The sequence below is a fragment of the Coffea arabica genome, chromosome 10c, assembly GCF_036785885.1.
Source record: "Coffea arabica cultivar ET-39 chromosome 10c, Coffea Arabica ET-39 HiFi, whole genome shotgun sequence".
In the NCBI taxonomy this organism is placed as follows: domain Eukaryota; kingdom Viridiplantae; phylum Streptophyta; class Magnoliopsida; order Gentianales; family Rubiaceae; genus Coffea; species Coffea arabica.
Genome location: NC_092329.1, coordinates 4473388 through 4491365, shown reverse-complemented (window position 1 = coordinate 4491365; position 17978 = coordinate 4473388). Strand labels below are relative to the sequence as shown.

The window sequence follows — 17978 nt, the reverse complement described above, 5'->3', positions numbered from 1 at the left end:
CAAGGACTAGTGGCGTCAGGAGTCAGTAAAACAAAAAAAATTGAGACTGTAGTTCTGAATGAGGTGGTTTGATTCTTGGTTGTAATGCTTGGTAATGAAGAGAGGGGATTACATGAACAGATTGCGCCAATGTTAGCAGACTCATTAGAATCTCACAATACATTTCAAAGAAGCCTTGAAGGGATCTCTGTCGGGACACCTTGTGTTAAAAGTTAGATCAAATTTACTTGTCATTGAGATCCTGCAACCTGCATTTCGTGAGATTATTTAGTCCTCTGAAACATTATTGAAGACTACCGCACAGTATTCAGAAAAGACGTGTCCTTTTTTCTGCTCCCTACTCGTTTAATACAAACGAGTACTTGAAGTTGCTGTAATTAATAAAGGACCCCTTTTGTTACGAGACATAGGGATCCAGAGAGGAAATAGAAATTAAAGTGAGAATTTGGTAGGTCCACATAAAAAGTGAAACTATTACTTGAAGATTCGAGAGAGGACAAGAAATTATGGGATTTAACATGCATGTGTGGTTCTCCTGAGAACATCCATTTCACAAGGATAAGCAAAGGGATTATTATAACTACGGAGACAGTATCTATTTGTAGATGCTCCTTTAAAACCTTTGCTTGGATTTTTTCAGCATCCTTTGTGACGACCCCACCTCCCCTAAGGCGTACCAAAGGGTTCGACGGACCGCCTGTCTAACTCTCGCCAGGACTCACTCACTCGTATCACATGCATACATCCATAGACCATAAATAATATCGCAATTCAAGCTTATAATTTTCATTGATGCACAATCAAGATACAAAACCTCAATATACCCAAACTGGTTCAAAGTGTATACAATCCAGATACAAAACATTCTATTCGAGTAATAGCGCGAGTACAAGTCAAAAGTCAAAATAACTAGACTACGTTAGTCTTTACATATCTCACGCCTCGCTCGTACCCCTGAAAGGAAAACAAATGGAGTGGAATGAGCTAAAAGCCCAGTGAGGTTCCAAATAGCAAATTGACCATTGTTTATAAGTACAAGTTTTCGATATAGCAAAGTAACGAGCATGAAGAGTTCATAAAGGTGAGCAATAACACGTCAAGTAGAAATCTCAAAATGAGCAAGTGTAAAAGTTTTTCAAAATAAACAATAATCCAATAAGCAATAATCATTCCAAAGCATAAGGATACGGATGGTTCTCAGGAGCCAACTTCCATTCATCATCAGGAGCTTGATCACGTAGTAGTTGACACTCCGTCAACTTTCAAGTAAAGGAACCAATCCAATAGAGCACCACTTAACTACTCTCCGTCCACCATTCAAACCCCCTACTGGGCCCAAAATCCTCAAAAAACACGGGTGGTAATACTCGAGTATACCAATTAGTCGAGGAGATATCACTCCACTCGACAAAACAAGAGACCCAGGGTTCGTTACCCAATCGACCAAACCCTTGCCGGCTCGACTTAAGTAACTCGCCGCAGGGTTTCTGGAATTCCAGGAAGTGCGCGCATCATAAACAAGTATATCGAGTCAATTGCAACAATAAACAAGTATATATCATATAAGGGCAAGTGCGATAAAGTACACTCTTGCCCTAACAATTCACGTATATAACATGTAATCATATTGGCCACGTATCAAGTTCAAGTATCAAGTTCAATTCGGTATTTGAAAGCACTCACCAAAAGAAATAGTGCCTTTACTGGTCACTTTCAGGTTATACTCCGAGTTCGGAGTCCAAATCTGCGATAAAACTCAGTTTGAGAACTTTGAAACATGACTAAGATTCGAAACTTAGACGTTTCGTTCAATAAAAATCAAGAAATTGGAATTCACTTGGAGAGTAGTCGTGAAACACTTGCTCGCTTTTTAAACGATAAAATTTTGTAACATTTATACTTGAAAATGCCATGCGAGTCGAAAGTACAAGGAAAACATACTCCGAACAATCATTATTTCATTTCTCAATGGTACAAATTCGGCCAAGTCCTTACTTATATACCTCGGAACAAAAAGACTCAAGTACCCTAGATGGTTCAAGTGATATTCATATCAACTCTACCCAAGTCGCAAGTGTATTTCTATAGTTCTCGAGCGTAAATTTGGGCAGCATGCCCTTTGTGTTTACTAATTTTTCAGCCATTTATGGCTTCATTATTTTTCCTCAACCAATCCCAAAGTCATACATATCATAGATTCAAGTAAATAGCCGTTCCATAGGCTCATAACAACATAAGAACAAAAATCAAAATGATAACAAGTGCGGAAATGTAACCTAGCAAAAGACAGATTTGACGTGTGGTTACGGAAATAACAAATCCGAGGCTATGCTTATCGGATTGAGGCGCAACTTATACCGTTTCGAAGCTAAGACACAGGACTACAATTTTTATGAAGATCACTTAGTCCAATTTCCAATGAAACCTAGTCAAATTCCCAATTTACAGAACCAAAATCCAACTAGTCGGCTAATTAACCGCACTGCACTAGAATGGTCATATCTCAGGTTACCAAGGTCCGATTAAAGTGTTCTTGGAGACGTTTAAAAGCTAAGACAGAATAATAAAACTTTCATGTTTTGGAAAATAGCTAAATCCCAACGGATTATAGTGAATAAACACAACCAAATAGACTAAACTGTCCACGCGGAACTCTGGAATGTAACCTAGAACAGCGAGGGTATTTTCATCTTTTCACAAGCTACGTTGCTCCGATTGAGCTGAAATTTTGTAGGCACCTATAAAATACCATTCTCTACAACTTTCATGTTTTATACCAAGCCTAATTTGGACTCTAAATATGAGTACTAAAACCGGGCAGAACTGAATTAGGAAATTTCCAGAAATCTGAAATTTTTGGGATTTCATGACAATCTATTCATTTCTTGCTTCCAACACTACCAAAGCCCCTTATATAATCTTATATACAACATATACCCACTATACAACAAGTCTAGGCAGAAATTTAGGAAACCCTAACTTGCATATATCATCCAAAATCATCACAACAACTTGCATATCTTGTAATCAAGCCAAAACATGAACTAGATAACATTTTAAACCAAAATTTAAAAGAACAAGAACCATGATCAGATCTTATACCTCAAAGACAAAGCTTGGAAGAGTGATACTCCACCTCCTTTGGAAAATTTTAGTTCCCCTAGCTTCCCAACTCCACAACTCACTCTTTAATCGGTTTAGTTTTCTTTCTTCTCACTTGGATAGTGCAAATCAAGAAGGAAATGGTTTTCTCTTGCTCTCCCTTTCTCTCTCTTCTTGTTCGGCTATGGAGCAGAAATAATGAAGGAAAGATGCAAAAATTGGGATTAAAAAGGAATACTAATCTCTTGGTCAAGAAACCCTTAGGTGGCGACAAGTGTCGCCACCACCACCTTTCATTTTTCTCTTTCTTTTCCTTGCTATTTTTAGCCTTAAAATTCAGTCAAGCTAGCTGGAAAATAAGAAGATATTTTGCTCAAGTATTAATGAGCTTGTATGGTAAGAAAGTGGTGGTCAAGTGGTGCGTTCAATCGGTAGTGCGCGGTACCCGTCGGTTCGCGCCGTTTTTCTTAAAAACACACGTACTAGGGTTTTTACTTCCCAATCACTAACCTTATATCATTGCTCCTAATCACATATTATTTCTCACCTAAAAGTCACTTTTAATTAAATTTGATCCTTGCTCCATACCGAAAAATCATCCTACGAAAAATCGCGAAAACCCTAATTTTACCCCAATTTTGAAACCAAAAGTGAAACTCTACTTTCTAGGTTTATTTACACTCATTGTGGAATGATTGGGTAGTAGGGCTATAATAAATAAATAATTTTCAAATAAAATGAAATTTTTAAGAAAAACGTGAGGGATTTTACAATTCCAGTGATTAAAATTAGGGTTTCAATTAAAATATGAGAGATTTAAGAAAACCGGTTAGTCACAAGTAACTAGGGTTTTTGTTTAAAATATTAGGGTTTCTAATCTTTTTAAAACAAAATAAGGTTTTAAATCAAACCCAAAGAAATACACTTTAATATCTTCTTTACAACCAACCTCCTAATATTCGGGGTATCACATCCTTTGTCCTAGTAGTAGTGGTAGTGGTAGCAGTTTAGTTTTAGTGATGATTCTGATTTATATTGTGATTAAGTTGGGTTTATATTGGAATGCAATCTCAATATCCTTGTTATTACAATTATTCATTTGAAGAAAGAGATGAGAATTACAGCTCTTAAAAATTTCACAATATGAATAATGAGGAGGTAAAGTTGATGGACAAAGAGATGCAAAAATCAGAACATATGTTAATAAATGTCCTGCTGATTAAGTGTTTCCCATTTGAACACGGATTCTATTCGATCTTTCCAGTTCGTTGTGACATTGAATGGCATTAACAGGATGCAGGAAATATTTGGACATGCATTCGCACTAATCAGTTTGCATCCGTTGATCTTCTAAATACCAGCCATCAATCTCGAACAGCCACTTCCTCCAGGTTTCTTTCCCCCATATCACATAAGCCTTTTATGATGCTTGAAAAACTACTAAAACCAAATCGAGAACTTGAGTTTTTCTAGCTAGTTAGGTTACAAATGAAACATGCCGAACACAGTCGGGGCCTAGTCCATTTCCTAATGTTGTTGCCAAAACAATCTTAGTAGTGTATGTAACTTTCGGACGTGTTTATGTGGTCGAAGAAATTGAGGTGCTGATAGTGATGGAGATAAAGGGTGTGTTACTAGTCCTGAAAAAGTGAACACTAACTCAAATGGACAACAGGCAAGTGATGTTAGGGGTAAGATGAACTGCATCTATTGAATCCTCATCAGGACTGGGTTTGAAAAAGCAACAAATGATGTGGATGCGCCATGAAATAACCAGCCAGGCACATGCTGTTACCAGCATAATAATACTACCTTTTCCATCTTTATAGAATTTTTTCTTCCTCTACCTTCCCCACTTTGTGTACTTGTGGTCCACTTGCTTCGTCTTATCCCATTGATCAAACACTCTCCCTTTTTCCCTCTCCGAGTTGAAGTTCTATCTATTCATCGTGGAGATTTCTTGGTGGGATTCTATTCCCCCAGACTTCGTCCTTTCCACTCTTAATGCTGCGAACATTATTTGATTAATAAATTCTATACTTCTATATCAAGCAAAAAAAAAAAAGAGATTAGATGGTAATTGTGAATTACAAATCCACCTACAAGTGAATATATATAGTAGTCGTTTGCTGTTTTAGTGTGTGTGTGTATATATATATATGTGTGTGTGTGTGTGTTATCTTAGTGTTTACATTGACTGCATTTGGTTATATGTTATCTCGTACAATTGAAAATTTTAGTTGTTGAAGCGTCAAATCCCCTAAAATTTTAGGACTTTGTCACATCAGCTTTAGCCATTAAAGCTAACTCCTAAGGAACACAACAATGTTGAGTAACAGAAGGAATCACATTGCCCTGCTTCTCAGTCAAGTTTCAATTGGAGCCAACTTGAGTTAAAAGTGTTTCTCTTTCCTTCCCCACCATTGAAAAGGGCAAAAATGATTCTAAGAGCAATCCGTCTGGTGACCTTCACAACTTCCTATAAATACAAACTAAACACTTCCCACACTATTCCATAACATAGCCAACACCTGCACACCATCCCTTGCTTAAATTTAATATTTGCAGAACCCCTCAATGCCTCTGCCTTTTTTACACCCTAACACATTCCACAAAATGGAAAATCACGTCTTACTATCACTGCTGCAACGTCCCACCAATCCAGACAAGAAACCAAAATCAGGTGGCACCGGCGGTGGCGCTGGAGGCCTCTTTCGCATGTTCAAGCTTCTGCCTATGTTAACCACGGGTTGCAAAATGGTAGCACTGTTGGGCAGGCCACGGAAACATTTGCTGACAGACAATGCTACGACAGTAACTTTGTTTGGGTACCGTAGAGGGAGAGTGAGCCTAGCTATTCAAGAAGATCCTCATCGTTTACCTATTTTTGTGATTGAGCTACCAATGCTCACAACTGCATTTCATAAAGAAATGGGGTCGGATGTTGTCAGGTTTGCTCTAGAAAGCGATACGAAAACTCGCAAAAAGAAGGTTTTGGAGGAGTTTGTGTGGGCTGTATTCTGCAATGGAAGGAAAATTGGTTATTCCATCAGGAGAAAGAATATGAGTGATGATGAGATTCATGTTATGCAGCTCCTCAGGGGAGTTTCAATGGGTGCTGGTGTTCTTCCAAGCCCACATGAGAAAGAAACTGGTGATGGAGAATTAACTTACATTAGAGCAAGATTTGAGAGGACGGTCGGTTCAAAAGATTCGGAATCATTGTACATGATAAATCCAGATGGCGCTTCGGGGCAAGAATTGAGCTTTTTCTTTGTGAGATTGCGGTAGAGTAATTAATATATGGATGCCATAGTACGCTTCCGAGCGTGCATGTATGTAACTAATAATAATATACAGAAAAATCGCACCTTTATTTCAAGAAAAGTATAACTTTCTAGCCTCTACTCTCTAGTGGAGTTTGTCAGTGCAGAGTATTCAAGTTCAAGGGCTATATTGATTAGTCCTGTGAACGATCATTCAAGACTTGTGGTATTGGTTAGCTAAAATACATATCAAGATTTACTATTTTATCAGTTTGACAGTACTGGTGTGTTGTTAGCTATGCTACTTATCAATTGGTAATTACGTGGGAGTATCTAATTTGTGCATCTGAAAGGAACATGCATACATGATACAAACATCAATGAAATCGCACAAGTTCAGTTGCTTGATACTATTTAAAATTGATTTGTATGCGACCAATTATGAACTTGTAACTGACACATGCAGTTTGAAACATTAGACACCATGGAAAAAATCTGCAGAAACCCTGAATGGAATAGTGCTCGATTCCAGTTGCACTGGATGCAGCTAACATATAGCATATACCTATTGGAGCTTTTACGTGTTTTGCATTTCAACAGAGAAAATCAGCTAAACCCCAAAAGAGAAGATCAGAAAAATCAGTGAAACTGCAAAGTTCACTCATCATTCCTCAGCATTTGATGTTTTGGGCAATATATAACAAGGAGGAAAAATTACTGATTGCTGTTGCACTTGGACATCGTGATTTCAAATGCAACCAGATTATTAAGGACCAGCATTGAGATGCGCAACAATTAACTGTATATTGCGCCTACTTATTCTGATGGAGACGCTCACTGGAAAATGTTTAGCCAGCCAAACTATTGTTAAGAAGTGCAAGTAGCCCGAGAAAGCTTTGTGTGCTCGACTTGGGAATTCCGTATTTGAGTAAAGGCAACCAAAGGATAACAGAAATCGAATCAAAATCATCATTATAATTGTTGAAGCTTATTATTTTGATTTTGTAACAAACTTGAATAATGTAATTAATTTTGAGTTGCTTTAGTTAAATCCAATCTACTAATTTACTTGTTTATTTATGCGTTAGGTCCGCTCTCCAGGTCGTCGTCCACGGATGGCCGGGATCTTTTCTGGGCAACCGATTTGCACAGGTGAACTAAGACTTTAACAGCGGAGCGAGGGCCATAAATACGATGGTCGTGAACATCCCAGGGAAGAAATATACTAAAACGCATAACGCCAAGCCGAGCTTGTCGACGGGTTGGTGTTGGTGGTGGGCAGCTTTGACGAGGTTAGGCCAGAAGTGATGCCGCTTAATAATTACCATAACAGTTACGACTGCTTCACCAATGGCTATCAGCAAGTAACTACAAAGATGGAATAGACATGCCCATAGATTCTTTGGAGCTATTGTCCTCTCCTCTTTTTTGCTATACAGAGGACCCGATGAAGTCAAGAGATTAATTGAAGATCCAATGTAGAAATATTATCAAAAGCACATGTACACTTTGTTTCGAAAACAAAAAACCATGATTGAAGAGAGAGAGAGAGAGAGAAAGACCAGGTCAATTGAAAAACCGAATGGGTTCTTGGTTGGGTGAAATGGATTTGTCCGAATCAATCTCTTGGCCGATCTAACTAGAGATCCAATCTGGTCTGATGCCTGGGTCACCAAATCAATCCGAGTTTAATAACTATGGCTAAATGTATGTATTTATAATATTGTCAGACCGCGATTCGTTTAGTACTCAAAGAATGAAGCTTTACTAAGGTTAGGAATAACAAGTGGATCAAAGAGAAATTGCATCTTGTACCAGTCAAACCAATTCAATTGATGAAAAACGATAGTTAAAAGCACATGCAAGACTTCAAAATTTTACAAGTTATTGAACCTTCCTATTATGTGGCTTTGGATAATAGCTGAAAATTCCATTCATTTGCCATAATTGGCAATTAATAAGTATGATATCTTAGATGTGGTATTTTTCATCCACATTTTTAATCAACTGTATGATAGCTTTTGTGACGATGAACAGGTTCATTTAATTTCATGTGGGAAGATCTATCCCTTGGAAGAAAAAAACCAGAAAAGATGTTTAATTTCTTTGAAATACAGCAGGTTTATCCAAGCTACGTTAGTCCCATTAGCACCATCTCCGGTGGACAATAGAGAGTATGGTAAACAATCGAGTTTAGAAAAATTTTGCTAGTTGAGCGTGCAATTTGCAACTGATTTTCTGATTCAAACTGGATGTAGCCCAGAAAATTGTCCTTTGGAATTGTTTACTGAATAGTGGCAGTTTTGGTTGTCTTGTCCATCTTTGGGAGTTCTTTTTGCTGCAGGATTTGGAAAGTTTCCTCTGTTAGTTGTTGTGCTTTGTAAGAAACAACTTCATCCTCTTCTGTTGAGATCCTCATTTTTGTGCATGAGATCCTCTGTTAGTTGTTAGCTGTCTATGAAGCCTGAAGCATGCGAGTTTATGTTGGGTTGCTGTGCTCCATATTTCATCCTAACATCGACCACGAATCATTCAGAATTTCACCTCTTGCAACTTCAAAGCCCAACAAAGAATCACTGGGCACCCCCATATATGGGGCTGAATACATCCATCACATCCCGGTCCAATTTGCCTTTCACCTTTTGCAGACACACTGGAAGCAGCGGAACGAAAGATGGCAAGCCCTCCATTCAGGGGCCACGTGTCAACAAGGGAAGCAAGCTACAGTAAAGGCTTCCTCTGTCTAATGGTTGTTACTACTAGATTAGATGAGACAAATCACAGAATTGATGCTGTAAGTGCCATTACAATCTCTTGTTATTTGTTTGTGTTCAATTTTTTGGTATTTTTCCTACAAGGAGAAATGTAAAACTGTCGCCAAATATTAGATCGTAGTATGATTACTGGACTTAACAATGATCCAAATATCCTAACAAACTGGTAATCAAGAAAGAAATAACTCCAGGAACTTTCTATGCAAATATAGGGCAGATTATACTATAGTACGATACGAAAGGCCTTATTATTTATGTAGTACTACTACATTTACAAAGAAGATTTTTAGGTTCCATGTGGTGTGCAACACGACTGCCCCCAATCCAGGCGACAAAATATGGGAGAATTAAAGAGTAAACACTACGGATATGATATGAGGGTTCAGATAATTGTCCAAAACTGATTTTCTTCTTTTATCTGTTTTGTCTGATTGGCATTGTTCAATGCACATTCCTGATATGGGAGAGAAAATCAGATAAGAGATTTCCAGATTTGGTTAAGTACCTTCTTGGTAATGAATGGCCAATGCAGTGATGGAAGAGCTAATTGCGAATTATGTCTAGATCTGCGACATTTGTGAGCTGGAAGTGCTTGATTAGAACCAACAGCTTTGAAAACCTTTGTTCTGGGCTGTTGCCATCTGCGGATACCCCAACTTATTAAAGAATTAATGCTGGTGTGTAAAGGAAGGAGCAGAGGAAACATCTTGACATCTTAATTAATGGAAAGTACTGACATTAGTATATACAATGGATTTCATTCATGAATCTGAAAAGATAAACTAAGCTAATTACTACTTCTCAAGTAGGTTTCATCTTCAGAGTCAAGTCATTCTACTCGTCCTGCTCGGTGTAACAGTTAATTCTCTTTTTTGTATTCAGTTAATTCAAAATTAAGGGAAGAAATGATGAACAATTTGAATACTAATCAATGATATAGTGGAAAAAGAAAGCAATTTATGGAACACATAAGATTTTAATAATTGTGATTTAAAAAAAAGGTTTTACTATAGTTGTATGTAATAATTTCATAGAAAGTATTAAGATAAGATTAGTTATTTTTTAAAATTATTTTAGATATCATTAAGATAAGATTAGTTGTTTTTTAAAATTATTTTAAAATTTGAGATAATTTTTAAACGTATAATATAATATTCAATATGGGTAAAATTCAAATGACCCATAACCCGTTAATTCTTTTCAATCAGGCACGCCACATAGAACTGAGAAATAACTCTAATTAAAATAGTTACTATATGTATGAAAGTAACTATTTTAATTAGAATTATTTCTCACTCTTATGTGGCGTGCCTAATTGAACAATTTTGATATCCTTGTCAAACTATACATGTTTGGTTGGGACAGATGAAGAGATAATTATGTAAGAGTTAGAGATAATGGCAATTTTGCATCCTTTTTCATATTTTCTAGTTGGGCAGTAGTTGAGCTCAGCGAGATTCATTCACCCATAAATGTATTTGTTTATCATGAGAAAATACTAGGACCAAAATCTTAAAACAAAAACACCAGGACAAAGTAAGGCTGTCAACAACAATGATCATAATTACTTACAAAAATAATACTAATTATAATTATAGTCATGTACTTTATGGACGACAATGAAGTTTTAAAGTATACTTCCAACTTCTGTCACCTTTGAGCCGGTGTTTTGTTTGGATTCCTTCAACTTGGTTGAAAAAGAGAAGGTGAATTTTCATCATCAGCAAACCTAAACTCTTGATCTAGAAATGCTATTTAACTTTACAATAGTGCTCCTAGAAACAAAGTTAAAGTTTCAGGTAAAACGGCTATGATTTTAATCTAGTTTCATTGTCCATGGCTAATGAAATCGGCAACTGCAGCCTAGCATTGGTGCCTCGAGAAATTGATTGAATTTTTTTATTCGACAATAAACTTATGGTTTGGGACTACCCCAAAAAAAAAAAATGTAATGGCCTGGGACTCAAGTAGAGAGAGTGCCAGCAGTGCCTAGTACAATTCAACTTCGAAGAACTAAATTTAATAGGAAAAACCATATTATAGTTCACAATTTGAACAACAATCGGATGCTTATTCAACTCTTTTGGCATGAAAAATTTAAAAGGATTTTTGGGCAGACTATTTTTTTTTTTAATTCCTTTCACCCCCACACTTTTTCGCTAAAGGGCCAAATTCAAGACTCAAATCTTGGATATGATAGCAAGAAGGCTCTAAAATTAGGGATGTGATCGAGTCGAATTGAACTCAAATATCGTTGTATTCAAGCTCAATTCGATTTGTAAGAAGGATACTCAAGTACAAGCTCAGACGAGTAGCATTACTGGAGTTCGAGTTCAAGTTCGATACATTGCTCATAGAACTTGAATTCGACTCACATAAGTTGGAGTCCAAACAAGCCTCATCGAACTCAAATCAAGGAGATTTGAGAATTTCATTTTTTTTTTGACAATTTGTGAGCAAAAAAACATTATCACCCTTCAAAAATTTTTATACAACCTAAAACATTTGATAAATTCAACCACTCCTGCGAACACACGGGTGATTTCATAATAATAATAATATTATTATTATTATTAAAAAATTAAAATTAAAAAATTTGATTAAGCTCGATGAGTCTTCAAGTCTTATTATTGGATACTCAAACTTGACTCGTTAAACTATCCGAACTCGATCAACTCGAGTGCTAGTAGAGTTTTAGACCGAATTGCTCGTTCGATTCGGTTCAATGACTACCCTAGCTAAAATCACTTGTTTAGCCATTGAGATATTTTTGGACAGGCTGTAGGCCTAAACACTGAACAAATTAAATCCACTTTTTCTGATGTTCGCCTGGAAAATTTTTCTTCAGGCAAAACTGATTGCACTCATGCGATATTTGACACGTTACCAGTTTTCGTACAGCTCACATATGATGGGGACGTCAGCACACTATTCGAAGACTAGACCTCGAGTAAAAACAACAACTAAAATTTTGCTCGTAAGAGAGAAAGATCTAACAACCATAACCAAATTTAGTTGACCATTTTCCGAAAGAGTGGCTAGAAAACGAAAATTGTACAACATCCTACTGCACAATGCCCACGCGGAAACGCTGATTGCCATACAAATGTTATACTCCTATACGGCCAAAGGAAACCGGCAAATAGGTTGGAAGGGAACACTGTGGACCACCTTCATTGTACATTTTGCGCCAAATCCGACGGCCAGAATCCGTTGGTCGAGTGGAAAGTAACAGCAGTACAACTTTCCTCAAGAGAAAAAAAAAAACTAATTTATGTCTGTACAAATTAGCTCAATTAATGAGAACAGATTCTGTATTTCAATTCCACTATTAATGCAAGGGTTATGTTTATACACGATCTGTAAGCAATATATTATGTCAATAGCATGTTTGTTATGACGATGATCGAAGTTGAATTTTTCCAAACGTTTTAGGAGGCAAAAAAAAAAAAAAGAGTACTAGTTCGTAGACGAGTAGTTACTGGTAACCATCATGATTGATCAAACAGCGCCAATCAATCAGTGGAAAGTTTGAAGGGCCCATTGTTGCTGTTCGTTCAATCACACCAGACAATGGACAATAACCACCGTCCGATGGATACAGCGGAGTGAAGCAATCAGGTGGTTTCGTCGTTTATGGGAACCGTACAACCAGTCGGTGAGATGGCAGCCAGCTGTTCGGACCGCAAATTATATCAACTGCCAAACCCAACTGCTTGCTTTTGGTTTCATCTGCTTCTGAAATCATGTCCATCGCACAACACTCCAAACTGCCCCCTAAATTCTGCCACGTGGGCGGCTCCAGAGTAATCATCATGACATTCCGCGTTCAGACTTCTGATCACGGAGCGCGCACGCTCGCTCACTCACTCACTTAGCCGCAGCCTGTGTGCCTCACCTTCAAGAATCAATTTAATCCTTTGGAAGCTGTGTGTTTTTGCTTCTGGTTCTAGTTAGCGAGCTAGCTGGAGGACTACAATTTACTGTCCCTTTTACGCTAATTTGCACCTAAACTTTTGGAAACACGTAGAAAAAAGTGGCAAAAGTACATGCAAGTTGGGCTAATATGCCAAGAAATTGCATGATCCGTGCCTAATTAAAGTTAAGATGCATCATTGCTCCGATTTCAACAAATGCAACTCTTTGAGAACTGTAACCAGATCCAGAATCAAGTTGAGAGAAAAAAGAGCTCCATCAAGCAGCGCTCACTCTGCTTTAATCCACAGTTGTGTTCCTCTCCTCTTGTTATTAAGTCTACATTTTAAGTTTAGACCAGCTTTTTGGGTAGAATTTTTTAAAAAAAAATTATGATGTATTTTCTATGAGATGATCATCGTATATACATTTTTGTATGTCAAAGTTGATTGACAATTTTGATACAGAAACTTTAAGCTCGTGTTTTTTTCCCTATAGTTTAAATGTCAGAACGTTAATTATTCGAAGAAAGCGTAAAATCAGCTTGTTAATTTGGATGATCATCAGTACGTGTGTTTAGATAGGCATTATATACATAAAAATTATTTGCTTGCATCGTAAATACATTTTTTAACATATATTTATCTTCTTAATCACTTTTTTATGTCGCATACATCACATCATAAAAAATACTAAAGTATATGTGTTTGGATATAGTATTATTTAAAATAATTACTGTAATATTTTTTAGATATGATAATTTTTCAACACATATTTATCTTCTCAATCATCTTTTTATGTCGCATATATTACATCATAGAAAGTACCACAGTATATGTGTTTGGATAGAGTATTATTTAAAATAATTATTGTAATATTTTTTAAATATGATATAAAAAGGTGATTGAAAATATAAAAAATATATTAAAAAATATATTCACGACACAAGAAAAATATTATTTTAAAAAAATTTAACTATCCAAGCGCACTTATTAACCCCATCCAAACACACTTGATATCGAAGGTTCCAAATTCATATCATCTTTCAAAAATATCCATGGCGGTTTTACTTTTACCAGTACTAGCACTTAAGCGGCACGCTCCATAACGGCGAGTGGGGCCAAGAGCTATTCATGGATAGCCCTCTGAAGTCAAAGCGATTCAAACTCGTATCACGTGAGATTCTTCCAGGCTGTGGGTGGGACCTTCGTACGTGGAAGTCGCCGAAGTCATCCTCAAACTGGCTAAGATAAACCTTTTTGTTTTTTAACCAAACAGCGGTTGATCAGGGCCGTTTGTTATAGCGACTGATGCTATGGATTGGAGAATCACAGCTGTAAGTCTGCAAATTAGTCAAAAAGAGCGGCCCCACTTGGCGTTTTTCACTTATTTACTAAATCCAGTCCCCCACTAGATTTTAAGCTTTCACAGTGGTATTGGTTTCGTTAGCAGGAAAAAAATGGCGCGTGACCATTATTATTATTTGTTAGTACTACTTTACTGCTAGTACGATCAATGATGCCGAAGAATGAATGTTAAACAGCTCCTTCTTTACTGTCATGTTTTAAACGCTGCTGTTAAGATTGAAAGCCAGTAGTATAAGTAGTTCTGCGAGAATGATTATTAAAAGTGTATACTATCATATTACTAGTAGTTTTCTGTCCTCTTTGTATGTAAATGGAATATACTACTTCAAATACCAATTCTGCCCTCCTTCCATAAATGCGTAATTTTTCATATACTACTCCTACAATTTCTGTTGAAATTTGTAGCGCACATGAGATGGTACCATCCACGCAATTTTCTAAATCAGCGTAACATTATTATTTGAGCCTTGTCCAATTGTTTCTTTTGCATAGACACTAACGTGGAAGGCCGTGGTGGTTTGTTGGTTTTTTTTTTTTCCTTCCGTTTGATAGACAAAAATTTGAATAATTTCAATCCCGTTATGAAGACAGGTTAAGGCATACTTTCAAAATTAGCCTTATTTAGAAAGGAATTTTCTACAAAAAAATTTTTATATTTTCTGTAAATACATCTTTCAATCATTTTGTTATTTCATATATATATTAAATTTTTACAATACATTTTTTTACAAAAATTTCAGAAAATTGCAATCCAAACACAATTACTTATGGAAGCGCTCACAGATTATCTCGAATCTGATTATTTGTAAAATAATAAGAGTTAGAACTTCTTTTTTAATGCCAAAACTCGAACTTGAATGACACAAGTAGTGAGCTACTTCAGATATTGTTGTGAAAAAAAAAATTTTTTTGGGGTGAAAATCTTGAATGTCAAGAGTAAAATCATGTACCGTTGTAGTAGCATTCTATGGAGTCATATTAATTCTTGATCTCATCCATTAGCGGAGTAATGTAAAAGAACCCTGTGGTGGATTGTTGTACGGACAGCGTACACGATTCATATCCATGAAGTCGAATGATTTAATCCTGTATCTGGACCAGAAGACAAAATCCAAACTCGTACTAAGTACACTCGGTTCAATGAACCCAACGTTGAAACCTAAAAATTCTTGAGGATTTCGCAAGGCCGAAGTGCTAATCACCTCTCATTCCCCAAATCCTTTCGTATCTTTCCGTAGATAAATTTGTCATTTTACCAATAATAACGACAAAACAGAACCAGCCGCGACAAATCTGCTAGCAGAAACCAAAATCAGCAAAAATATTATCGCGACCAGCACCACTTGTGGCGCATCTAATCTAAGCAGCCTCTCTCTCTCTCTCTCTCTACTTAATAGTTAATGTCCCTACCAACTTTACACAAGGCAATTTCCAAGAACCCTCCCCGCAGAACCTTTAGCCTAAAAAGCCATGCCAAAATCAAATGCATGCACCCCAATTTCCCTGTTCCCTAAGGCACCTTAATTTTGTACTCCTATTAGTTTTTATACATGCCCTCCTATACCCCCCCCCCCTCTCTCTCTCTCTCTCTCTCCAGATATATATATGTGTATATATGTCACTTTCTTCCCCCAACCCCAGTTTACTAAATACTCAAACCACAACATACGACTGTTCTAGCTAGCTAGCGAGCGATCCATTGAGCATCGCAAAAAAAAAAAAAAAAGGAGCTGCATCAGTATTCAGCTTTAGCTAGAAACAGAGATTCTTGAAATGGATAGTTTCTACAGGTGCTCATCTGCAACATCTTCCTCGTCTGATTCATCGTCTTCTGATTCTTCTTTGTCCGGTAAAACACCAAGAGATGCTAGCAGGTCCGAGAGGATAAAAGGGCCGTGGAGTGCGGAGGAGGACAAGATCCTAACCCGCCTAGTAGAGAAATATGGGGCTAGAAACTGGTCCTTGATTAGCAACTACATAAAGGGGCGGTCTGGAAAATCTTGCAGGCTTAGATGGTGCAACCAGCTGAGTCCTAGCGTTGAACACCGGCCGTTTTCGCCGGAGGAAGACGACACCATCTTAGCTGCTCATGCAAAATACGGGAATAGATGGGCAACCATTGCTCGGTTGCTCCCCGGTCGGACAGATAATGCGGTCAAGAACCACTGGAACTCGACGCTGAAAAGAAGATATCAGCAACAAAAAGAGACAAATCATCAGCAACAGCAAGAGAACCAAATGACGGAAGCAATGGACATTGCTGCTGATGTCAAGAATGAGTTCTCGGGATTTGTGCCATTTCCCGAGAGTAACAATAATATTACTGCTACCTCGACCTCGAGGGTGAATTCCAGGGTGGTTCCTTTTACCGACTACGATGAGTCCGACCCGATGACGACGTTGTCCTTAGCGCCGCCTGGGATGTATAGGGGTCCCGGGTTGGGGGCGGAGGAGAACTTGCCGGCGGGGTTTTGGGATGCAATGAGAAATGTGATCGCCAGGGAGGTTAGGGAGTATGTTGCCTCGTCGTTTTCGGCAACTTCCTCCGGGTTTCATTAGCACGAGGATTAATGATGCTTGTTGTTATTACTCAATTTGCTGTTAATTAATTTGTTTATATTCTCACGATTAGTTAAAAAAAAAAAGAAAAAAAAAATTCTGAATGCCTCGAGTTGGAAGGCATGGTGGTTTTAATTATTTTAGCAATATCTTTCACGTGAACCTGATTAATGGGGAAAACCTTTATTTTTTTTGTTCCCCAATTCCATTTCCAATTTCTAAGCCGTATCATTGTGCTTACTTTAGATTATTTATCCATTATTTGAGGCCAAGATTGAAGTCAGAATCTTGGACACGATGGCTAAATACTTTAACTGGAAATGTAGGACGACTCTACTTTCTTGTTCGGCTAATAAAATGCTTATTAGGTTATAAGTCCTCGGGACATCCTCAAGAGTTGCCGGCTTTTGAGGACTGTTCTGGGATTAGATTTATGATTTGACAAAAAATAAATAAAATGCTTATTAAGGACTTGTTTGGATTGCAGTTTTTTGTCAGAAAATTACGTTATTTTTCGTGATCACATTTATCTATTACCTTTTTTTTTCTCACATACATCAAATCGCTACAGTAATTTTTCTATGAAAAATCATGAAAAATGCAATCCAAACACAATATTGTGGTCTCTCGATATTTTTTTCCCTTTAGGCACCTTCTTGAAAATTGCATTTCAAACCAGCCCCTGGAAATTAGAAAAAATAAATGTACGCCACCTTTGAGCAAATACAAGGGGGCTAAAAGATTATTTTGCAATTGTCCTGCTTCATAGCCACAAGAGGAAGAAGGGTAAAACTTTGTCACACTCGGAATGAGTTCAAAGCTCCTGCATGAGTTCCTTCAAAAATCGCATTTTCGCCTGGTTACACATGCTGTACTTAAAACTTGCTGGAATCTAAAACAAACAGAGTTGCAGGTTGCATCCTGCTCATTATTTTTTGGCTTTTGGAAGTGTATAAAATAAATTATTATTGAGGAAGTTGTTTACACTAGTGAAA

General features: G+C 37.2%; 2 protein-coding genes across 2 annotated transcripts; both read left to right on the top strand.

Moving 5' to 3' along the window:
• The first annotated feature begins 5185 nt into the window (after window positions 1-5185).
• LOC113713772 (protein MIZU-KUSSEI 1-like) lies at window positions 5186-6646 on the top strand. Its single transcript, XM_027237560.2, has one exon. The coding sequence runs from the start codon at window positions 5680-5682 to the stop codon at window positions 6391-6393; it is 714 nt and encodes a 237-aa protein (XP_027093361.1). The 5' UTR covers window positions 5186-5679; the 3' UTR covers window positions 6394-6646.
• Window positions 6647-15881: 9235 nt separating this feature from the next.
• LOC113714360 (uncharacterized) lies at window positions 15882-17181 on the top strand. Its single transcript, XM_027238166.2, has one exon. The coding sequence runs from the start codon at window positions 16198-16200 to the stop codon at window positions 16981-16983; it is 786 nt and encodes a 261-aa protein (XP_027093967.1). The 5' UTR covers window positions 15882-16197; the 3' UTR covers window positions 16984-17181.
• The last annotated feature ends 797 nt before the right edge of the window (window positions 17182-17978 follow it).

Coding starts and splice junctions, on each gene's coding strand:
- LOC113713772 (XM_027237560.2), top strand. CDS start 5,680: ATGCCTCTGCCTTTTTTACACCCTAACACATTCCACAAAATGGAAAAT.
- LOC113714360 (XM_027238166.2), top strand. CDS start 16,198: ATGGATAGTTTCTACAGGTGCTCATCTGCAACATCTTCCTCGTCTGAT.